At 37.4% G+C, this 25430-nt stretch overlaps 2 protein-coding genes and 1 long non-coding RNA gene across 14 annotated transcripts in view; 2 read left to right on the forward strand and 1 right to left on the reverse strand.

The window, feature by feature from the left end:
* The window catches only part of LOC123773332 (E3 ubiquitin-protein ligase AMFR), a 20763-nt gene extending 12863 nt beyond the window's left edge, over nt 1–7900 (forward strand). Inside the window, exons 6-10 of the mRNA XM_045766974.2 lie at nt 797–983; nt 1569–1850; nt 2078–2223; nt 4613–4795; nt 7509–7900. Of these exons, the coding sequence (XP_045622930.1) occupies nt 797–983; nt 1569–1850; nt 2078–2223; nt 4613–4795; nt 7509–7707 (997 nt within the window). The 3' untranslated portion in view covers nt 7708–7900. The remainder of the gene's footprint in view (nt 1–796; nt 984–1568; nt 1851–2077; nt 2224–4612; nt 4796–7508) is intronic.
* Nucleotides 1–25430, forward strand: part of LOC138359172 (uncharacterized) — a 209684-nt gene that overhangs the window by 63599 nt on the left and 120655 nt on the right. The window lies entirely within an intron of this gene.
* The window catches only part of LOC138349464 (cytosolic purine 5'-nucleotidase-like), a 53183-nt gene continuing 44024 nt past the window's right edge, over nt 16272–25430 (reverse strand). For all 12 annotated transcript variants that reach the window (XM_069318083.1, XM_069318082.1, XM_069318092.1 and 9 more), the window contains one exon: nt 16272–25400. In XM_069318083.1, coding sequence (XP_069174184.1) covers nt 25287–25400 — 114 coding nt within the window. In that variant the 3' untranslated portion in view covers nt 16272–25286. The remainder of the gene's footprint in view (nt 25401–25430) is intronic.

Consider the following 25430-nt stretch of genomic DNA (forward strand, 5'->3'; position numbering starts at 1 on the left):
CAGTTCTAAATGATTTGTTTGGTGGAAGGAGGCCTTGGGGCAAAAGTAAAATAATTCATGATTGTTCATTCTGCTTTCTCTGGCTCGTTGAGGGAGATAAAGTCCAATACTATTTTACACAAGGTTTACACTTGTGTGTGATGTTGAATGACAATTCCTGGATAGTCCAAGATTACTTAAACCTTTTCTCATGAGGGTTTGATGGGCTTGAAGTATGTACTGTATGTTGTATACCTCTGTTCTTGTCAGGTCATTCCTCCAGATTGTCTGGAGAGAAAATTACCAGTATTCGAACATCAAGGGAGGATATGGTTACCACAATTTCCACTTCTGGCAGGGCTACACTGTATTCCTCAGGCAGCCCCAAGCCTGAGTTACTTGCAGCTTTCCAAGATTTTCTGTGGTCACCATGAGGGGAGAGATCTGAGTGGCAAGATGTCACCAGTGGAGTCCCATAGAGGTCAGTGTTTGGACCCATTCTGTTCCTGATATTTGTAAATGATCTATCCATCGTTCTGTTAAAACACTTGCATGGCCAAGGGTGCCATCTGTTTCACATGTTCTGCTTAAGTCAGCAGTATTCTTGTGGACAGTGTGGACCCATTGTGCATTCTGTAGACAATCTTATAATGTTTATCAAGGAAACTGCCATGTTCTTGTGGTGCGAGTTATCATCTTGGTGGGAGTGCATGGCATGGTGTTTTTGCATCTGTTCTTATGTTATGTTCTTATTCTAATGTAACATTGGAGTATTTTCAAGATCCAGAACATTAATGTAGTTTATTCCTCATCTCAGGTACCCAGAAATAAGTGGTGCTGACATCCTGGTGGAGGAGAGCACATGTGCCATTTGCTGGGAACACTTGGAGAGTGGTCGCTGCCTCCCGTGTTTACATGTCTTTCATGCGTCATGTTTGCTGGCCTGGCTACACCAAGATTTATCTTGCCCAACATGTAGACATAAGCTACATAAGCCTGAACAGGTATATTTGTACTACTGTATATAAAGCAGATACAGGCATACTCTGTTTATCAATGGGGTGATGCTGTATAGCAAATGGGTGATGCTGTATAGCAAATGGGTGATGCTGTACAAGAGCAGGAGCATTAACAGAGTTGGTGGTGTAAGAGGTCATGATAACATTATTCCTATGGAAATGCATTCATGACTATCATAATTTATTGCCTAGACCAAATATTAGAGGCTCGTTGAGTTACTAGACAGATTCAGATGATTAACAGGATTTTATACCTACATACTTTAGGCCCTCAAATTCTTTGCATAGAAAAATACTTTAAATGTGCAAGTCGATAGATCCACACTAGAGTTAAACTCAACTGGAGTAGAGATTACTACCCACAGTTGTATGTTCATTGTGCTTCTATGTTAGCCTAGTTAATAATGGTGATATAATGTACAATTGTTTGTTGGAATCAAGATTATTACTTATCAACCTACATTCACAGTTCTTCTATATTAGCTGAGTTAAATAATAATGCTAAATTGTATGATTGCCTAATGAAACTGTGGAAGATTTTTCTAAACTGAATTTTTTTTTATCCAACAGAATGATTCAAGGTCACTATCTGGTTCACTGTTGGATGGTCTTCTTCCTACAAGTGAAGAAAGTGGCATTGGACAGGAAAATGGAGTAAGAGGTGGCAGAGGAGGTGCAGGTGCTTTCCCATCCCCAGCTGCTCCAGAAGGATCTCCTGGGATAGCAGGATGGCGGTATGTGTCATGGCTGCCAAGTTTTAGTGTTGAACAGAGCCACACCCAGCTGCCTCGTCACCATCAGGCCAATTCACAACCAGCCTCAACTTCTCAGTTGGATAGCCTTGCTAGACAGGTAAAAAACAAAAACGTGAAAACAGTATATAGCATATTGACACACTAGTGATCCCTCTTGGAGTCTAAAGTAGGCTGTCGTCGTACCATACCACTGGCAGCGCGGTACTATATTATCACTCAACCAGTGATTGCCATTTGTATGATTGTGAACTTGGAAATCAAAACTATTAGTTACATGTATTGAAGATGTGCTATTGCCTAACTAAATTTTATTATGTGTTACAGGTACAACAAATGTTTCCTGATGTATCATATTCACGTGTTTTGGAGGATCTTCGACACACTCATTCTTTAGAAATAACAATTGATAATATTTTGGAGCAACGCTTAATCTGTCCACCACCAATGTTCACTTCTGATGATAGTCCAAGGTATGTTACACTTGCATACCAATATACAATAATAATAATAATGCTCCACAAAATGTGCAGTACTGTACTCAATTATGGAGCCTATGGTTTGGGAGTTAAAACTAAAGCTGCATTTTATTTTAGGATGATTAGCAAAGATATAATGAGTAATAGGCATTTTTAAATCTTTACAGAGCAAAAGAAAGAGCAAACTGATAAGAGAAAATTGGTTGTTTAGTGTAATTAACACTTTGAGCCCCCCCCCCCCCCCCCCTTCCTCCTGTGCAGCAAAGCTGAAAGTCGGCCGAACGTTTCCCATGAGCGAGCACCCATTGGCACACCCACAACACCCTCACACAAATGCGTGTACTCTTTTCAGTTTGATAACATCAATTTTTGTGTTATGATGTTCATTTTGGTATCAAATTGTTCGCAATATAATTCTCCAAAGAGAGATACTGTATGCATATAAAGTAAAATAGCCCAGTGTGCCACCCATGAGCGAGCAACGGCACTAAAATGTGTACTGTATACTGTACTCTTTTCAGTTTTCTTATGTCAATTTTTGTGTTACATCGTTCATTTTGGTACTGTATCAAATTGTTCACAATAGAATCCTCTAAAAGAATACAGGGGTACCTCGGTTTACGAATTTAATCTGTTCCTGGATTCCTTAACCACTGTATATGCATATACTGTAACATCAAAAGGCCCGGCGTGCCACCCGCACCAAACCTAAAAATCAGCCGCGTTCTACCCTTGGGTGAGCACACATCTGCACACAAACACCTGCACTAAAATGAGTATACTCTTTTCAGTTTTCTCACGTCAATTTTTGTTACATCGTTCATTTTGGTATCAAATTGTTCACAATATAATTCTCTAACGGGATATATGCATACAAGTTTAAAAAAAAAACTCGGCATGCCACTTGCAGCAAACCCAAAAATCAGCCAAGCATTACCCGTGGGCAAGCATCTTTACGCACACCCACAAAACCCGTCCTAAATTGTGTATACTGTACTGTTTTCAGTTTTCTTATGTCAATTTTCGTGTTACATTGTTCACTTTGGCATCAAATTGTTCACGATAGAATTCTCTAAAGGGTCTTGATAAGGTCTTGGGTTTTTTGTGCTCGCCATTCAGAGATTTACAGCACTGTATTTTTAGGCAAGATGGGACTACTTTCCTTAATTGAGTACTGTATTTTCCTTCTAGGCTGCAGCTTTCTTCCAATACTATTGTTTTGCAAGTATTAACATTTTTTTGTGTTTTTCTCTGTCTTCTTGTGTCTAGTGACTTGCCTACCTATTTTTGCCATTTTTCTTGGATATCTCCTATCGGCTTTTAGCTCCACCCTACAGCTCAGGTTACTGTTGATGATTTTTACAATGGTGAATCTGGTCTAAGAGAGCAACCAATTTGTCTGCCACAGAATTAAGGCTTCAAGTGTGAATAAAAAAAATTTTTCTGTGCATATTGTACAGTTGCTCCTTTTGTCACAATTTTTGCCTTCCCAGTGCTGTGCAGGATTAAAGTCAGGCTGAATGTGAAGGCAGCCCTTTGGTACGTTTACTCTGTTGAAAGTGTAGGTGCTGACATCTGGTGGTAGTCTGAGATAGTGTCCTGCTGGCCTACTAAAAATTAGCAGGGAAATATGTTTTGGTGTGTCTGAATCAGAGTATTGCCTAGAGGAAATTTTAAGTGTAGGTGAAAGAATCTAGGCAGTTCATTCTTGGGTGTATCGATAAATTACCAGTCTTCCTTCCCTCACTTGTAGCCTAGTTCCTGCTGCATGCACTGGGGGTGTGAGAGTAGTTATGGTCGTGCTATTGTTTGATCATATCTTTGTAATAACAGTTCGTGATTTAATGGAGCAACCAATAGCCTGCTCACAAAATAACTTTTCATTTAAAGCCTTATTTTTTCAGGTACAGTAAAAAGCTTTGCAATTCTTGTGCATATATCAGCCAGTCTATTAGCCCCGAAGAGTAGCGTATGTGGTCTCTTAATTTATTGTTGTATTTGGCAGATGGTATAGAGTGTAATTTTCAAATGAATGGCGTGGCTGACAAACATCCTGATATTATGGGCACTTTATGTTATGACTTTGATGGAAATGTGGGCAGGGAAGGCACAACCATAAATTTCTGTAATATGGACTCTTTGATTAATGCTGGTCTGTAACTTCCGGGTCTGGAACCCGTAAGTGCAGATGAAAAACAAAATTCAGAAAGGGTACCACCCTAGAATTTCTTCTTTCTGTTCATGTTATATCTGTAAAATTCATGTATATCCTGCCACGATTCTTGCTTGGCTCCTATTCACAGTGTCATTGCAGATATTTGATCCTTACTTCCATTAATTTTAGTTTCACAGTTTTGTCAGTGTTCTTGTGTCTTTATTTCAGCCTGTTAAGAGAAAACAATCACAAAAGAATAAAGGAAGAGGAAGGTGTAAGGGAAGAGGAAGAATATTTTCAAGATGCTGAACCGCTACCTTACACCAGGCAGAACATGCCGTTAGCACTGGACTTCTTGTCTACCACAAACACTTGCACTTCTGAAGATTCTAGTGACACAGAATCAGAAGGGTAAGTAATGGCTTATCTACCTATTATTAACCTATTTACCTTATCTCTCTTTCTTTTATTTTTACAATATCTTGGCAACTCTCCTTGAAGAGGGCAGTCATGACAATGAAGTCTGCAGGCAAACCTTCCTAAATATGATCTTGCCTGTTCTAGAAAAGAAGTTCAATGCACCAAACTTTGGGAGCATTGCAATGCAATAAAAAGCATATACATGTTCACTGGATATCTGTATACTGTATTTTGTATTAGATATGTAAAATACTATAGCTGTGAAGTGGAATAATGTTCTCTGAAAATTTCTCACTAAAAATGTGATTTTTGTATGTCATTATAATGTACTCTCATGATCCATTGTTGAAAGTTAAATATGCAGTAGAGATAGTTGTTGTAAAAGCAACAAGGCAAATGCTAAGGCTAATGTTATGCATTAGTAATCATTGTGCTAGTAATCACTGCATTAGTAGCGTGAACAACCAAATCTGCCAGGGGAAATGGGAGGGAGAAGATACCCGTGTACAGTAGTGACTGACACATCCAGCCACTGTGATCATTTCTTATCACTCTTCCTTCTACTTGGTCTTGAAGGAAGCCGGCCTTGGGTGAAAGAGGGCTGTGATGATCTCTGTCTGGAACCCGTAAGTGTGGGACTGGGAAGTCCACCTCCTGGGGCTCGTGCGGCCCAGGCTCTTGCTTCAGGATGCTGGGGTCGTTCTTGCCCTTGATGGGGTGGTTCTTCTCTGGCCTTGACCATGGCGGTCTCCGGATTTAGAGTCCCTGTACCTTCTTTCACCAACTTAGAGGTCAACTCCGGAGCTCGCAGTTCCTTGCGACGGTGCTGGAACCAATCGTATCTGCGTTTGCCTGTCCCTTGGAGACTTTTGGCGCCGTGGAGAGGGGGGGGGGATGGGGACCTGCTGCTTGAGTAACAGCTTCTCCGTATCAACCTACCCTGGCTTTACGCTTTGGAGAGGCCACTCCAGACCAACAACCAGAGCGCAACCTCATAGTCTCCTGAGACTAATGGATGCCTACTACTAGTAGCACAAGAAATGATCACAGTGGCTGGATGTGTCCGTCACTACTGTACACTGTCGTCTTCTCCCTCTTATTTCCCTGGCAGATTTGATTGTTCATGCCTAAGAGGTCAGCCTCCTATGGAGGATGCCATGCCCAAACTAGTGCATGGGTCTGTGACTCCTGTGTGAAGTTTGGGGATGGAGGCAGTCAGGGTTCTCCTTGCTTGGGATGCAAAAAAAATATGCATTTTTTCAGTGTGCATGCTTGTTTATTTGTCACATCACTAATGCATTTTCCAGCTACATTTGTCCTTTTGGATGCATTAGGTATTTGTTATTCTTGGCAAGCAGCTCCTGTCCCTGTTTATGTTTAAGAAATGGTAAGCTCTTGTGGTCATGGGTGTGGTTTGGGATGAACAGGCCTACCAAGCCCACACTCGCCATGCAAGTTTACTGGGTGTATCCTGATTGTTTCATGCCGATGGTTGTTTTTACTTGCTCCAGTGGTTGCTTTTACTGCCTCTCTTATGCCAATGGCTGCTTTTACTGCCTCTCTTATGCTAACAGTTGGGTTAGTGATCCTTTCCATCTTGAGGCCTGTGACATGTCAACACCAGAACTCTGTTTTGGCCAAGTCTTCGTTTTGAAGGAGTGGGGTTTCCTAACTGATAGGGATGTAATCTCCTTCTGTCCTAGCTACTTTTTCTAACACACCGCTACCCTTCCCTATCTTAGCCTTCCCGAGCCAATAATAGTGATATTAGGGATTTGTTTGGGTTTTATATGGTGGGCATTGAGTGTGGCATCACTTTGGGGTCATATCATCTTTGCCACTACTGGATTTTGTCCCTGGTAATTTTGGGATGGGGCTTCTCAGGTGGCTACTGCTGTGCAGGAATGCAGTTTTCAGTATGTGTTGTTTGCAGCTTGGTGTTGACATAAATAGTGTACCTAGGTCAGCCCCTGTGTGTTTTCTTAATTCAAAGTTGGAGTGGTTGGTGGTGGTTCACCTGGTCTACATTTGATCCTCTGTATCTTTCTCCTGTCATCTTCTGGTGTGGTGTGACTGGTGTATTGTTCCCCTCCTTTGGTCTGGGCTCTGAAGTGTTGAAGGGTTTTGGGACTGGTGTTCTTGGGTGCAGCTGGTCCTTCTCTAGGAGGTTGCCCCTGTCACGTTGGCAGCAGAAGTAGTTGAGCCGATGCTTCCCACTGGGGATCCGGTACAGATCCATCCTTATAGGAAATGCCTTTCTGTCTAGTGTGGAACATGCCGCTGCCCCATTTTTCTGGGCTTCTAGGGCTGGTGAGGACCCCAGAGAGGGTCTGCAGGTCCCCATCTACATGCTTGGTCTTCGGTGCCTCCTGCATTTGTTCTCTTGACTGTCTGAACTAAAGTGATATGTAACGGGAGTGATATCATTTAAAAAGTTATTATAAACATGTTTCTTAATGCTCTGAATGGGGGTTCGTTTGTGTCCTCTGTCAATGTTTGAGCTTGTTCCCTCAGCCTACTACTTGTATCCGTTATCCATGCTCTTAAAACGTATTACTCTCGTATACTGCATGTTTTTATAATTAAATAATTGTTTGATATTTTGGTGTTTTAATAAACACTATTTGGATTTCTTTCCATTATTTAAGTTGCAGTGCTTATGCTACACTATTATATTTAAAGGTTTCCTTCTGTAAAATGTCAGGAGTGGTTATGGACTTGGATCATGTGATGGTGGCAGTCGTTTTAGCAAGTGCCCACAAGAGAGAGAGCAAATGTTGGCCCAGCGCAAGACTGCTTTGCTCAACCAGGCCCGCCACCGCTTTGCTACTAGACCAAGAGTCGCCACTTGTAAGGATGAGGAGGAGTTGGTGGAGGATGTTAAGTGTTTGAATAACTCCTGAAGTGATCAGTTGGTGCAAAATTGGCCATAAACTATATTGTGAGTTAAAAGGATATGGTCACTGTTGGAGTAAACTTGTCCTTTCATACCACACCTTTATCTCTGGTGGTATTGGTTTTCTTTGCTAAGTTCATTTCCGTAATAAACCTTTATGAAATTGGAATTTAGTGAAATTGATGTTAAATAATTATAAATTTTTGTTTGATTGTCCCATGAAAGTTTAATAACACCAGGGTGGATTACAGAAAAAAGTATATAATGCAAATCTATTGTGTGACTGATGTGATTTGATTTCTCTGGAGTGCAGTATATATACATAAAAGTTCAGTCTTTATAGAAATATTAATGCCAAGTAGATGATGTGTGATAGGAGAAGCAAGGGAAAGAGAAATTAATAGTAGCATTCATTATTTATTTATATAAATATATATATATATATATATATATATATATATATATATATATATATATATATATATATATATATATATAATATTATATATATATATATATATATAATATTATATATATATATATATATATATATATATATAATATATATATAAAAAATACATCTAGGACTTTCTCACCCTATTTATCAAGACTAAAGTTATTAATCATGTGTTTGACATTTTCATATTGGTAAATGTAATATCACACAAATGATGTATTTCTCTTGATGAACCTTTCTTTTTAATTACAGTAGTTATTTGCTTTCCTATAATTTTTTTATAAAGTTCAGATGATGACAAGGTCTTTACTAGTTTTGTTGTATTGAAATTTGCTCAGCATTTTAGTGCATTGTGTAGTAATATACATTGTTTTATATCTCAAATATGTAAACACTAGTGCATTATGTAGTGCAGTGTTTCACAACAAAATGTAAACATTAGTGCAGTGTTTTACAACTAAATGTACACATTAGTGCATTACGTAGTGCAGTGTTTCACAACTAAATGTACACATTAGTGCATTACGTAGTGCAGTGTTTCACCACAAATTGTAAACTTTTAGTGCATTGTTTCATGCCACATCTATAAAAGAGGCTCTCTCCACACTCCAGGTATAAAATTTTATGGTTTAAGAGTTTTAAGGTTGTAAGTCATAAATATTAATTGCAATAGAAGGAAGATGATTGCCCTTGATGCGATTGTACCAGTTTAAAGACCAAAGAATATGTAAGCACAACTCGAAAATAATAAATTATAGTCATAATATTTTAATGAAGTGTTAGAGCCAATAAAATTGTTAGACATTATACATTCTCATGTAAATTTTATCTTAGCACATAGGAACTTAACGTGAAAGCCATATTCTGTATTGGAACTACAGAGGCCGTCCTGCTTTCCAATTTCTATCTCTCGAAAAGTCCCAATAATTATTTTCAGACCCCTTGTCTCCTGCAAGCATGTGAGCCTTGGAGAAACTGTGGGCAATTTTTTGGGTGTCGACCAAGACTTCAACTAGCGGCATATGATGACTCATGACTAGGAAGTCATAGTGATGACTTTTGAGCAGAAAATGAAGTTTATCAAAGTGGAATCTGGCATTCATGGGATGATACCTTTTGTTAAGGCTTAAGATAAAATCTCTGCTTGCTATGTTCAAGGGGAGAGTGATGTATCAGTGCAGAAGAGAAATCGGTCAGCTTGGCTGAAATTACATGTTGCTGCAGTTGGTTGGTGATACAAGAAAATGCAAGATGAAATAAAGGTACCAGTGGCTGATCCAGATGGCCAAGCATTTCCCTATAGAAATGAGCATTATTAAGGCATGGATGTATAGTGATGGATGACAGTCTGCTGATGTAGAAGGTGTAGTCTACTATCTCCTAATTTGGGTAGATTGTGCTGGCCAAAACCCAACTCCACCTTATGTAGACATCATTCCAAAATAGTATGTGGAGAAATACCTGGATCCTTGGTGAGTACCCTTATTATTATTATTTCTATCTCCTCTATTAACATGCCATTTGTTCACAGTTTTTAGTGGACCTATACAGAATTGTAATAAATTTTTGAACATTTCTGGGCTGGCACTCGGTAGATTCCTGGTGCCTGAGGAGTTATTCCATTACAGTGTATTAGTTCCCTTTCTTACCCTCCTTCCCAGTGACAATTGAATGCTACCTCCGCTTTCTCTACTTTCATTTCCGGGACCGTGTTCAGGGTCTGGATTTGCCTCCCGTTTGTAATTTTCAGCAGTCTTGTCCTCTGACCACTCATTTATAGGGAGCAGCATCCAGCTCAAGTTAGGGAGGAGGATATAAAAGGTAACCAAGCTGGAGGCACCAGAAAGCTGCTGAGTACCAGCCCAAAAATATAATTTTTCTGTTTTTCTCGGACGGTTATACCAATTTATCTAGACAAATCTGGTTTTTCGGCTGAATTTCGATCCTGGTCAGTTCGGAAAGTAGGTTGGCCACTGTAGATCATATCTTAAGCCCACAAGCAATGTGATTACTGATATTCTCTGTACTTTTCAGTTATGTGTCCACTAGCAAAGCTCAAGGCATTTTTGTAATGTATTATTAGTTAAAGTTTTGAAATGCATTTTTCTTGATAAGTTTTATATGGATTGATTGGTTATTAACCATATTTTTAATTATTTCTAAGCCAAATTTTTATATATAAAGTAATTATATTTAATTGCTAACCCATACTGCATACTTCATTAGAGTCAATATATATATATATTTTTTTTAATTTTTCCTAAGCTGTAAGTGTCGGGGAGATCCAGATAAAAAAGCAATTAAGAGTGAGAAAAGGAAGGCATTAGTATGAGGGTGTCTTCAGTGAGAGTGTATTATGCAGTGAATGTAACTAGCCACTACAAGTTAGTTATAAGGAAAGCTTTACAGGTGGCACATTGTGGTGTAGCGGTCAGTACCTGCACCAACTTGCTTCACTAGCAGAAATGATCCAGGTTTAAAACCCGTGGGTAGGAAAGGATATTTGGTTAATGTTCCTTCACTGTTCGTTATTGTGTGCCCTCCATTAATTAGGACCTGGATGTAAATCACTTTGTCAGGTCATATTCTGTATTAAAAAAAGCCATGAAGATGGATTTTTTTAATTAAAACTTATTCACTATCATTATGCCTTTTAAGGAATTTGTATTATGGTTATATAAGGGAAGAAAAGGCAATTGTTTATGGGATATACAGTATTATTATATTAAGAGGTATCATAAAGTAAATGTAGGGAAATTTTAAGAAAAAATGCACAACAAACCCACAAATTGAGATGAAATTTATATTTCCTTTCGTCGAGCCTGGACCATGAAGCCTCAAGTGAGGGGGAAACGGTCAAATTAGGAGGTAGAAGTGGAGGTGGATCAGCAGAGGTAATGTTACATTAGTGAGAGATGAGAAGACTGCCAGGAAGGTTGTGTAAGTGAGAGGCAGGCACAGCCATGGGATAATGTCAGAAAGAGAGAGTAGGGGGAAGGTCAGGTCAAATGGAGGAGACAGGGAGGTCAGGTCAGAAGAAATTTAGATAGAGAAACGAGCATCAGAGAGAAAGTGTCACTTGACATGCTCACCTGTAAACAAATGCCAGTCTGAGTTGAATGCTGTACATGCACACATTTGGAATAATCATGTTTCTATAATTTATAAACCTTAGATTTCTCTAGTTATCTTGCCAAACAACTGTGCAGTATCGTTATTAGAATCCTTTGATGGAATATAATGTGTGTACAGTTGAAACCATCTGAAAGTGGTCCAAAACAAACTTTCACAAGATTTGTAATCTTATGTACAAAATAGGTGGATCAGTTTGAAATTTAAAGCACAAGTGGGAAGAGGGAGAAGTCAAAATGAAGTTGGGTGTAGAATTAACAGTATTTAGTTGGATGGTGATAAGTATTCAGGAAAAAATGGTAAAAAATACTCACATAGTTTGAATAAATAATGCTAATGCTAAATGTTGTGAAGGATAAAGATGTTTCAAGTCAACTTATTTGGCTCGGAAGCAGTACAACATGGACTAAAGGTGACAAATGAGCCATACCTGCTGTGAACTATAGTTTCCTCATAGAAGAATATAGCTATAGTACTATGGCATGGCATTATGAAAGTACAGATAATTTAGTGGTACAGTGCTTTGTACAGTAATACGTGGTGCTTAGTGGCACAATGTTCCAGCAATTGGCCATTGAGCCAAAATCCATAAAATACCTACCTACCTGCCTGCCTACAATGCCTGACAGGTAGCAAGTATTCAGATGACTTGGTAATTTAATTGCTTTGGATTAATGCTTATAACAAGGCAGTATGAATGAGCTGTTTATAATAGAATATTTATTCCATCTTTGTGAAGGATTATTTAGAAAGTAGAAGATTAGACTAGAGTTTTGCTGATTTCCCTGCCAAATTGGTGTTGCCTCCATTGACCTAGCAGTCACCGCTGTTAAGTTCTTCATACCTGTCTTGTAAAACCAAAAGTGAATTCCTTGCTCTAATTTCTATCCAGTTATTTGTGATGCAATACACAGCTGTTGGGGACATGTATGGTTAGCTACTAAGCATAGCAAATTACTCACCATAAAATGTGACCTGCCTCCTGTCACTGAAATAGTAGCAAAGTAATACAGTAGTAGTAACAGTAGCAAATGTGTCTTGCAAGGTTATATATTGATAACACACACTTAACTCATGGAAACTAAATGGAACAGACCCCTGCACCATTCTTTTAGCACTACATTGTTCCATTGATGTCATTCACCTCATAGAATGCCCTGATTTTCATGATATAATGAATTTTGCATTCTCCTAGTTATACGTTCCTCAGTAAAATCCTTGTCTTTCTGCTTTTGTATCTAGGAAATCTTGAATATTATGTGACAAAGGCTATATAGCCATTCTCGCTTAGTGCTTTCATTTGACAATTACTCACTTTGTGAAGGATTGTGAAAGGAAAATTGTAACTATGGATACATTGAAAATAGAGAAAATTATAATGAATTATGGACATGCAATGGATGTCATTTCTGTAAGTTTTGTGCATGAAATAAGGAATTTGAGGGGTACTATTAGGGGATTAGAAAATGTGGAAATGTAGACTTGCTAGGTAAACAAAATAGGTTTTTGCTAACAATGAATGGTAAGGGAAGGTTGAATCATTGATGCACTTACTCCAATACTGTAATAAAAGATTTCTACAATGGTGAATTGCCCTTGTGTCAGTTTTTACTTTTGTATAGCTTATTGACTTGTCATATGGCAAGGGTACAGTGTACTTAGTATTACTACGTGGAAGCTTAGTTCTTAGTTGTAATGAAATCATTTGCTCTTCCACTGATGTTACATTCATCACACAACCTCCTCGTGCATATTTTATTAGATATATATTAGTTTATAATTGGCATTTGTGTGTGTGTATATGTGTGTGTAGGCAGTGGCTTGTAAAGCTGGTGCTGAAGCTACCTACATGTACTTGGTTATCCTTTCTCTTGTGTTTCTCAAGAGTTGACAAGTGGAATGCCTTACTTTGCTACAGTGCAGTGATAAAGCCAAAGCATGTTGTGGAAAGTAACCAGATATTTTAACTACGAACTTTATCTTTGCCTCAGTGATAAGACTAATGAATTAGTGATTACAAGAAACTTGAAAAAAGTCAACATTCTCTTGCTCTTTACCTTGGCCTTTGCATTTTCATTAAGAACCAGGATATGCCATATTATATTTAATATTGTTCTCTCTCTTTTCTACTATTTTTATATATTTTGAATATAGTTTTGTAAATACATGTCATTTTACATTTATAAAATGTAGAATCTGTTTACAGTTAGGTTATAATGGTCTTGGTTTAAATTTTCAAATTTCATTGCCATAACAATATACTGTATGACTTAAGACACTTACTGTCAGTTTCATCCCTTCTGTATTTGGTTTCTTAAGAGTATTTAAGACAAAGAATGTTCCCAGTTACCAAGTATAAAATGGTATGGTTGAAAAAAAAAAATTTGTACTGCATGTGTGTCATTGATGCTGCCTGCATGCTGGAGCCTAGGTAAGCTTTGCATCTGGAATTTGTTATTACTGTACTTAATTGGAATTTACAAATACTGTAGTTTTTTGGCAAGTCATTTAGCCCAAAATATTATAAATGCGAGAACTTTAATATTTTACAATAATTTGCATTTATAAATCTAGGATGATCTTAAAAAGAATTATGATCAGGGATATTGATATTAAAAAGCTCAAAAGATGTTAACAATTTAGTGTACAAGTTGCAATAATGAGGCTGGAATAAATAAACTAAAGCTAAACATTATGGTACTATATGTTACGGCAGTGCCTTAAAGCACTTCCCGCCCACACGCCTCAAACTGAACATCCCGTGGAACGTTTATGACCAGCCTGACACCAGCAGCTTTGTAGTCACTGCTTTGGTAAACATCAAAGGTTATCCTTTAAACAGGAATGTGTGTAGGATTGTGTAAATAATGTATAACCATTGTAGACCCATCAGAGAGCTGGCATTTTATAAACTAATCTATAAGTGCCACCATTTTTCTCCTGCCTGATTCATAAGAGTCCAGAATACAGGAGCTCACGAGTGATGTTTCTGTCTGCACAAGGATATGATGCTTTTAATTTTCATTCTTTCATCTTGTACATTTTAAGTTTAACATACTGTATCCTGGATCTTCATATGGAATACAGTGAGGCATTTATAATGGATAAATTTGTTTTAGAAGAAATGATTTATATATGATAGCTGATGTCATTGTTCGCAGTAGTACGAGTAAATCTGTTATTTGAATATTTTTTCCAAAATCCTATTACTGCCAAATATTTTGCCAAAATCAATATAAGATAAAAAATCTTTGAAATTTCAGAGGAATAATGGCATATAATATTTGTTAATTATGCAAAAGCTTAATAAGGAAAAATGAGAGTTTTCACATTTTTCTTTATTCTGACCATGTTTTATTTTCTTTGAATTTATTTCCCCTGTGGAATTTATATCCTGAAACTGATTGCATCTGTGTGTTCAATAAAATCTGATAGGATAACAAATGTGTTATAATTTGTCTGCCTATTCTGCTGCTAAGAATCTTACTTATCTAAGTATACTGTGCTCTGGGGAATGTCAATATATGGTAATGGAAAAACGGTACAAAAATACATCTGCAACAGCAAGGGTAATTATGCACTTGGTAGATTTAAATGAAACTGTAATGATACAATGGAACCTCGACTTCCGAATACCCCTACTTACGAATTTTTTGAATTACTGTACTACCCCAATTTCGATGGAAAATTTGACTTGACTTACGACCTTTGCCTCGACTTGCGACTTCGTTGATACACACGTGGGTCGACGGAGCGCGTGGTTCCTGGCAGCATGGGTGACCCTGCTTCAGCTTACCAGACCGCCCTCTTAGTGATGATCACGCTTGAATTCTTTGTAAACAATTTAATTGTTTTTCTGCATTTTTTGTTTTTTTTGAACATAAAAGTAATTATTATATATCACACCATGGGTCCCAAGAAAGTCAGTGGTAAGGTTCAACTTAAGAAAATAGTTGAGTAGAGGCAATCTCTTCCTCATTAAAAAAATGTGTGAAGTATGGGAAGAACTGCAGAGTTTTGTTGAAAAAACTTGCCAAGATAAAGCTGTAGCAGGCTGTTGCATTGACCTTTTTAATGACAATGTGATATTGCACTACAGTGTTAAAATGTAAGGGAAAAACAAGTGTCTTTAAACAGATTCTTAGTAAGACAAGCAAGCAGTGAGCCACAACCAGGTCCTAGTGGTATGCCTGCAAAATATTGGGGATAGTGTACCCCCAAGAGAAGTCATCACTGCCTGGTGATTTGGACTCCCCTTCCAAACACTTAACACCTGTCCTCCTTGCCCCCCTCCTCACCATCTCCCATATGCCAACAAGTCATCAATAAAGGTAAGCTATAACTTGTACATACTGTACACACATTTTGTACTATAGTGTGTATTATGTATGAAATGTATTTTGAAGTTAATATTTTTGGGAATTTGGAATGAATTAATTCAATTTACATTATTTCTTATGGGAAAATTCGTTTAGAGTTACGACCCGTCTCTGGGAACGGATTAAATTTGTAAATGGAAGGGCTACTGTATTGTCATATAAATGACTTAGCTTTGAACATTTAAGTCTTGGTGATCTGTTCATGGTGTATATACCAATCATGTACTTCATTCTTAATTCATAAATCACTCCTAGTATTTCCCTATCTAGCCCTCTTCCCCCCCCCCCCCACACCCCTCAAAAAATGTAGTACTGTATTAAAGTTCTGAAAAAATGGAGGAAAAAATCCAAATTTCAAAATTCATGCAAATTGCAAGAGGTTACCATAGATGCCAATATTTTATTTAAAGAATTGCACTGTGGCTAACTTTGACTGCCCTGTGATACCAATATCCCCCACCCACTTGTGTCATCTTGAAAAGTTGAGTAAGGTTAGCCCCAAGCATGTAGCCTCCTCCTTTGTCATTGTGTCCATTCTCTCTTATAGATATACATATATATATATATATATAATGCATTCTATGCAAAGGATAGTTACTCATATTAAACTGTCAATATCTTTACTAGAGTATTAAAGTCAATTACAACACGAGCTGAATTAGCTTGAGGGAATGCATTTCCCGTAGCTCTATAATAATCATCACAGGAAATTTAAAGGCAACTATTGGATCTTTTTGGTAAAAGGTAATTAAAAACTATAATTAGTAAAAAAAAATTGCTGAATATCATTAGTCACCTATTAAAATAGTCTACAGACAACAGGATAAAATCTGTAAACTGGGTAATCAGGCACTTTTGTATATGCATATTAAAACATTTTAAAAATTACAGGTTAAATACAATTTCAAATCAATTTTAGACTAATATGTATCATATAATGTGTACAGTATATAGTACATCCCAGTGGGCACTTTGTCTGGAGAGTGACTTAACGTTAAAAAGGTATGTAATGTCTGCCACTTTCAATCAACGGTGCCCAGTGTGATATACGAGAACCACGCGTACAGTACTTTTTAAACTAGTGGTTCTTAAAGTTTTTGGGAATGGCCCTATTTTCAAATACAGTACTCAAGACCCCTTTGTGGGGTCGTGACCCACCATTTAGGAACCACTGGGGTAAATGGTTCTACTGTATATCAACACTTCATGCAAATGCAATACCTGTTATAGCACATGGATAATTCAATTATAGTGTTAGATAATGGCTGGGTTTAAACATGCTTGGTGACAATAAATGTACCTATGGAAATGGATTGGGTCCTTGTCCTTCAATGTAATTTCATTGAAATCATATGATATTAATATTAAACATGCCAGTGATCAGCAATTCAATAGTATTTTGTATAAATTATTGTACATTTAATATTTTGCAATGGTCATAACATATCAAAACTTAATTCATATAATGTGAAAAGTATTGGAATGCATTTATAAATTACACATTTAATGAAAAAAAGTTAGGATTATTTTTGCATAGGTTCCACAAGGAACAGGATCACAAAATAATTTACAGTACTCTTCACTGTAATTGCTGGAGTACTTTTTCTAATAATTAGGAGTACTTTTTCTAATAATTAAAGAGTAACACAATAAATACTGTATTTAGGTACAGTATTTCTTAAGGAATAGCTTAATAAAATGAACAGTACAAATATATCACTACAGGATAACCAAAATTAATTACCAGACTAAATGGAACGCATTACATTCTTATTAATTTTTGCTGACTACATTAATTTTTTGTACTGCATTGAGGATTAGCATGGAACTGTAATTTGCATTGCTAAATTATTCTGTAAGCTCCAGAGGCTTAACTTTTTATATCATGTGCAGAATATAATTTTCATATAAATAACAAAAAATTGACAAATTTGGTCATGCAAGAACATTTAAGCAAGAAATTATCAAAAGAAGGCACCAAGCTGGGAAGACTACATAGCACTGCAAAAATATTTAATGAAAGTACTAGTATTATGCACAATGGGATAAGTTTTCAACTAGTACTGACATATCCATCTTCCATATTACCTGTCAAAGAATTTTACTGAAGATTTACCTTCATCCAAGTACTGTACAGTACACTAATACTATACCCTGTATTCACAATAAAATTATCTTCCCATGTTTTACCAATTGTAATTTCTAATTGCAACATTGAAATACATATTCCTGTAAATTCGTATTGCTAGTTAGCCGACAAGTGATCTCTAGGTCATGCCATTTAATAAACATACTGTATGTACAGTATGGGGGAAACTTGCCATCACACTCTGAGCAGTGTGTACTTACCAATTGGTTTTATTAGGAAAATAATCTTAAAACATGGTTGAGAAAACTTGTGTTGGTAGTGATATACTGTATTAAGTGTACAAAAAAAAAACTAAATCCATAACCTTTTTTTTTAATCACTAAAAGCTCGGATAAAGGAGAAACACCAACACAGACTAGCCTTATCTTTGGTGCACTGTAAAACTTTGGATAAGTGGAAACATTATTATGACAAGGCTAGACTATTAAAATGTGAATTCACCCCAAAGGAAATTGTCCATAACAAATGCAAAAAGTTGTTATTACCAACATTGTAAAGCTGCTGTTATTATTGGTTAAAAACCAATGAACATACATTTTATGTTAACCTTATACAGAAGTCTTCATAAGGTTTAGTAAAGTGTGTAGGGAAGCTGTTAGTGCTTATGATAAAGCGGAATTTGTTGAGAAATTTGCATAAATAATTGAAAGTAACATTAGTGCTTGTGTTTAAATGTAATGTAGACGAAACTGAACTTTTTCGAGAAAATGCCTGACAGTTCATACATGTCAGAGAAACAAAGCATTCTGGCTTTCAAGTAACAAAATACTTTTCAACACTTAATTGGAGGAAATGCTGCTTGTGATTATAAACTGGAATTACTTTTGTACCATTCAAAGATGCAGAGCTTTCAAGGGTGTGATGAAAGTGCCTTTGCTAGTTGTGTAGAAGTTTGCTGTCAAAGTTTAGATAATTAAACCTACTCTTGAAGACACTTTTTTCAGCATTTGTGCCTGAAATTAAGCTTTTATTACTCCAAAATTTGTATTTTAGAATTTGCACCTGGGTACCCAGTTTAACACAAGTCAGTCTACCTAAATTATAACTTCACAATTACTTGTTTTTTTTACTCTCTAATGCAGCCTCATTGGTGTTAGTAATAATTTCCATTGCCTGGCCATTGAGGCTTATCGAGGTCTCTATGCCAACTACTTACCCTTCCTAAGATGCAATCGATAACAATGCCTAATTCCTGAGCACTTATTTTACTGCTAGTTGAATGGAGGCATTAGGTTTAAGGAAGCTTGCCCCCCCATCCCTTCCAGGGATTGAACCAATTAACATTGGACCAGGGATTTGTAAATAGCAATGACCTTATACCTGACAGTAAAACCATGGGAGGGGACAAAATGCTACCCTCAAGAATTTCTGGAGATGGGATTATTGTGGCTGCTGCAAATGAGCAGTGTGACTATATCTACTTGGATAATAGAGTATGTAATCGTGGAATTCGAGATGATCTTGATGGCCCCGTGGCAATCTCGAAGATCCCTGTTCCCAACAGTGAGTTTTGGTAGAACAATAGTGCTGACTCTTGCATTCTTGAAGGGTTCTTGGAGACCTAAACTGAAATCTTACCAATGCACAAGGTAGCTAGGTAGTTAGCCTACTTGATACTTGCTTGATGGGGTTCTGGGAGTTCAACTCCCCAAGCCCAGTCCGAGGCCAGCCTATTCTTTAGATTGGACTTTTGACAACAAAATCAAACTGGGAACGAAAAGCAACATCCATACCAACCGATTCAAGTACATGCAGGTGGAGATAAAGTATTGCTAGCTCGTCAGTATAAGAAACAACAATATTTGATTTACAAAGGTGCACCAAACATAAATTGTAGGAGCATACAAAGGAATGGGGGGTTAAACCAAGTATGATTACAGTGCCATGCCCCTCTTTCCTGTCATGACAAATAGCAAAGAAATGGGCATAAAAAACAAGGAATTAGTCGCCATCAGTGATGTGATAAGACACTTCAACCACAAAAGTGGACGAGGATTAAGAGTGTATCTGGGAACTGGCACAACACAGTAAAAGTTATGAAGCCATGAGGAAGCTCCTTTCCTTGGGAGAAGCAAAATAAATCTTCCAGATTTGTTTTGATTCTCACTATGATCACTACATACAAATCAAACTATTTTGTATGTAGTGATCATGTTGCCTCTTTTTTTTTCCTTTATCTTCTAGCTTTGGCACATTTCACATCTCTAGCCTGACAAGTGGCTGTAGGAGTATTATGTCTAAGGGTGAAGATGAGATGGTTCTGCGCTATCATTTGATATCAAATTTACATAAGTTGACGAGTGTCTTGAGATAAACTGCATGTGTTGGACTGACTGGAGGAGGAGGAGTTACATCAGGTGACTTGACAGGCTTAAAATAGTCCTTTATGCTCACTTGCCTTCACTTCTCCATGTCAATTTCATAATAAATAGCACTCTTCATAGCCCTTCCAATTTGTAACCTGCACTGATAATTTGGATAAATTTCTGTTGCATTGTCCTGTTAACTCTAAAGCACATAAGTTCTTTGTAAGTCATCTCCTGGGCTTGTGAAGTTCTCTCACTATTGTCTTACTGCTGCCGCTGTTTCTCGGCTTCATCTGTTAGCTACACCAAGTCATCTACAGACAGATCTTCCTCATGGGACTAAATGATCTTCCTGCAGTCATCACCTTGTAGATTAATATATATCCTTTCCCTCCAAACCTTACTGCAATTTTAACTATTTCAGTAGCTGCAATATCAAAATTGCAGGTCATGCACACATTGATGCTACACTTTCTGCCTGTAGCATCTACAGTCTGGTGCTTTGTAAAATTATACAACCATCCCTTGTTGGCATTTAAATTTTCTTCTTGATGGTTAACCTTCTTGCACTAGGACTTAATATATCTTTCATACATTTTCACATTTAAATTAAGCAGCAGCCTCTTAAGATTCTGCACTTCCATCAATGTTGCCAGAAATATCTTCAGTTTCTCAATGACAGGATATCTCGGTCACAAAATACTTGACTCACCCTGATGGTACAAGTACTAGATCTGTTGATCTTACAGTGGCAGCCTGATGGAAATGGTAGCTCTGCCATTCTCCAGCCAGCATATTATATTGCATCGTTTCTAACATTAATATCATCTTTCATCTTTGCATGTCATCACCTTTTGATACAGCAGGAGATGCAGGATGTTACATAGGTGGCATGATGCAAGAAGTCAATCCAAAAAGCTTGAAAATAAAAAAATATGGGAATGAGGAGGTTCAGATGAAGAGCCTGAATGCACTGCTGTTAGTGAGGAATGGTGTGTAGTGCCCTCTGCTCACCATGCTAGCAGGACACTATTGCTCACTTAAGACCTGCGTATACACACTAGAAGGGAATTCCCAGCTTTGCTCAAGCAATAGACACCACACCTTTACTACACACAACCATCATCACTATCTTCATTAACAATTTTCAGTACCTGGGCACCACTGGTTATCCCTTATCTACAACCATCATCACTATCTTCTCTCACCACCACCTTACCTCTCTTCCATCACCCTACCTCTCCTTCACCACCACTGCTACTCTTCACCCCTTTCTCTTTACACTGAAACCATTTTCACTACACACAGTGTGTTTATATACTACACAAAACTAAAATTTAATCATGTAGAAAATATGCTTGATGAATCTTAATGAGGATGGAGTCTAGTATTTAGTAAGCTTGGAAATTAATATAATTTACCATCATGTAAAAGAACGGGTGGGATGAGGGTCAACAATAACCCGTCTGCTACCATTCCTGGACAAAAGACCAGTCACTGTAAAGTTTGGTGAGGCTAGCCCCAAGCATCTAGCCTCCAACCTCAAACTCACATTCTCTTTTAGATATAGATTAGCTTATGTGTCTCTTAAAAATCCTGTAGCAAACAATTATAAAACCATTTTCGTCTGCATTTTCCATCCTGAAATTATGAGCATTCCCAAGCATACTCCAGGGAATATTACAAATCACAAATTTGTTAGTGTAGGGGGTGCTAGTCCTCAATGTAGTATCTTAATATCTCCAACATTACCATAGACAAAGTAATATACATACTATTTCATTTTAAATATTCTAACTGGATTTTCAAAATTTTCATCACAAACATTTTAGAAACATAACTGGCATGCACAAGTATGCTACAAAAAGCATCAAGGATATTTGCTTAAATTTTAAACACATTTGTATCTTAATTGTTCAAAGAAAATTGAATGGGTAAATGTAAATGTGTTTTAAAGTGTAGAGGTCACAGTGTTTTGATTCCTAATATTGTCACACATATACAAGTTTGATAAATCCACCATGATTAACTAGCCCAGATAAATTGGGTTTTAAATGTATTTACTTCATATTAATGTTACAATATCACACATTTTACAAATCCAATACTGAGCAAGCCATAAAGTCAATGCCTTATAAATCAATTAACAGTCCTAAAGACTCCTCGTCTATTATAGCATCCTAGAGGTAGAAAAATGAAAATTGTGATGGATTATTGAATTGTACTATTATATACAACAGCCTTAAATGTAAAGATAATGAGTTTTCGTAGAGAAAGCCCACAAGAAATGGCCTACAGTATAATCTAAAGCACACGAAGTGCACTCTTTCAAACAGCATATAATTCATGCAGCTCAATAGCAGTAACAAATGCCACCATTAGAATAACACTGGTTATGTGAATCAGTAACATAACTTTTAAAATAATTTGGTAAATATAATTATAGAATGTGTACGTAATAAACTAATTGTACGTTTTAGTCTGTATAAATAATGTCCAATTCAAGAATTATGAATATTATTGAGGTTAATCTCAACACATGATATTGTGCAGTAATCAAAAATGGTGACTAAGAACTTACATAGCCAGTAGGCAAATTAGTCTCTCATATATTTATACTGTATATATATTTAAATTTTATATATATATACAGTATATATAAAGTACAGGGACCTAGAACATTACAGGTTCATGCCACCAGGTTCCGAGACTCTGGGGAAAATGTGCACTTAAGTTCCTAAATGATTAGGAGGTGGGCGAGAAACTCGTTAGGCAAACTAAGAGACTCAAGAGCGGCCAGTTTCCTGTTCCGGCACCCCAGTGTTGTGATCAAGAGAGGAAATGATTGCTGTATCTTGGGCATGCACCCCACCTCTGTAACCAATCAGTTACATATCTGATTGGTTACAAAGTGAACATTGAGAGGAAATAAGGGGAAGTTTGTTTCCTAGAGGCTGTAGATTTCTTTGAACTCTTCTGACACCGGGCAGGAACCTAGGATGCAACAGGCATTTCCCCTCTGGATCACCACAAGGCACTGGAAGAGAAAACTTGCTGCTCTAGGGTCTCTTGTAGTGACAATGAGCCTGGAACCATGATCCTTAAGAAACCTTCTTGCACTCTCTCCCCATGGACCAAGGGTCTCAGATGATATTGGAACGAAGTTGTACCGGTGATCTATTTCCATGTACAGTACTTGGTTGACTTGTCTCTTTCTCTGTGTGTTGCCGTGGCCCCTGCTTAGCCGACAGAGGTGGATGTATGCGATTGCCAGGGGTGGATACACAAGTATAGTCCCACGCCTACTGTCTGCCACCCTTCCAAGGGTGCAGTGTGATTCCATCTGGTCGGCCGGTAAAGCTAACAGAGTTACGGTTCAATAGATTGTGGGGCTCTCTGCCAGACACTGGACAGAGGCAAGGCTCCTCTTAATGATGTCACTGACTTCGTTGTGTCGAGAGTGCCAGCCGCCAATTTCCCATAGTGCAGACCATGCAATCCATATTTGTCTGCCTCTGCCTCGCCACAAATACACCTATGAACGGTGTGGATAGGAGCAGCAAGGCAGAGAGCGACTGCAATACGGAGCTGCTGCAAATCAAGATGTGTGCCTGTTACAGACATAGGGACTGCCAAAAGGAAGTCCACTGCATGGGAAGCCTGCACAGCTGTGAGACGTGCACGATCACTGGGGGTTGTTGTTGCCTCCACTATGGCTTCTTTGTCTACAATGGGACTGTCCCAGCTGGATTGTTTCTTGGTTCTCAACATCATTGGTCTGAGTGCTGGGTTTGCCATGGTACCCCACTGTGTTGCATTCCCTGTAGTGGGGTCCTGTATACCTGCTAAGTCACTAGTGTGTGTGTGTGTGTGTGTATATATTATATATACTATATACAGTATACATATACATATATACACACACACACATATTTGTATGTACATATGTCGTACGTATGTGTGTGTGTGTCCTAATAACCTTCAGTTTTCTTTTCCAAAAAGAAGCAAATAATAAGCAGCTATTCTACCCCACACTGGGTATAATAAATTACCGTAATGTTTTAGGAGAATAAATTTAAGCTGTGACAGTTTATTAGAGAATATATTTTTATATTCATAATAATCTTTTGTGGTATTGTTGTGAATAATAATAACAGCAATTATGGAATTTGGTGGAAATTGATATGCAGTGATTCATACAAGCACAAGCTTGCTTTAAAATTCGATTTAAATCCAGTAAAATTAGTGAACTGGCTACATATATATATATATAATTGTAAAATGTATTTGAAAACCCATTAGATATATCTACATATAAAGTTAAAATAATAATAAATTTAACAAAAAAAGTTAAATGATAATATAAAATACTGTATTAATATTCGTCACAGACTTAAATATTGACTGGCTCGGTTCACTGATTGATAGATGGAATCCTAGGACTAGAATGTTGTGAGCACGAACTGCTTGGCATCTACATACAGCAGTACTGTACAGCACAGTATATGTATAAGTTTTTTCGAGCGTGCCTCGGAAAAAACACCACAGTACTAGTTTAGGTCAAGCCTTATTCTCAACGTGGCAGATAGATTCAAGGACTGTATGTGATAACATGCACTAATTAAGCATGAGGAATAAGACTGAACAGAATATAGATCATGAGATTGTTACCCTGTATGCATATAATTGAAGTGAACCCAGTGGCAGATATTGCAATAACCAGTCAGTCCCAGTGGCAGACACTGCAATAACTGACAAGCCCCAGTGGCACACTGCAATAACTGATAAGCCCCGGTGGCAGACATTGCAATAACCTTTCAGTGAACCTAGATTAACCTTTAAATATGTCATAAAATTTATTTTCTTACCAATTATTAATATTTTTCAGTAATATTACTGAATTATTTTATTATTTGTTAAAGTAATATTGAAATAATATAACAAGTGACCATGGAAACTTAAACACTTCAATAGAGTCTGCCTCAATGTGAATTAAATGACTGAACTGTAAAGAAAAAGATGGATATTTACATACTACACAGTATTATAATTAGCAATTAAATTATATACTATCTGAATACTGTTCATGCAACTATCCTGAACCTTTTAGTAATAGATGATGATGCAAAGCATAAGAGTAAACTACTCCAAGTTGAGGCAGTTCTAGGAAGACTTGTCACTCTCCTCCTCCGAGTCATCTTCATCGTGGTAATGAGTTACTCGCTTAGGTGTTTCTGCTCGCGCGTGTGGCACCATGGATTCTGCCCGCTCAAGTACCTAAACACAAGAGAATATTTGGTGAATTAT

This window comes from Procambarus clarkii, chromosome 89 (genome assembly GCF_040958095.1).
Source record: "Procambarus clarkii isolate CNS0578487 chromosome 89, FALCON_Pclarkii_2.0, whole genome shotgun sequence".
Lineage (NCBI taxonomy): Eukaryota > Metazoa > Arthropoda > Malacostraca > Decapoda > Cambaridae > Procambarus > Procambarus clarkii.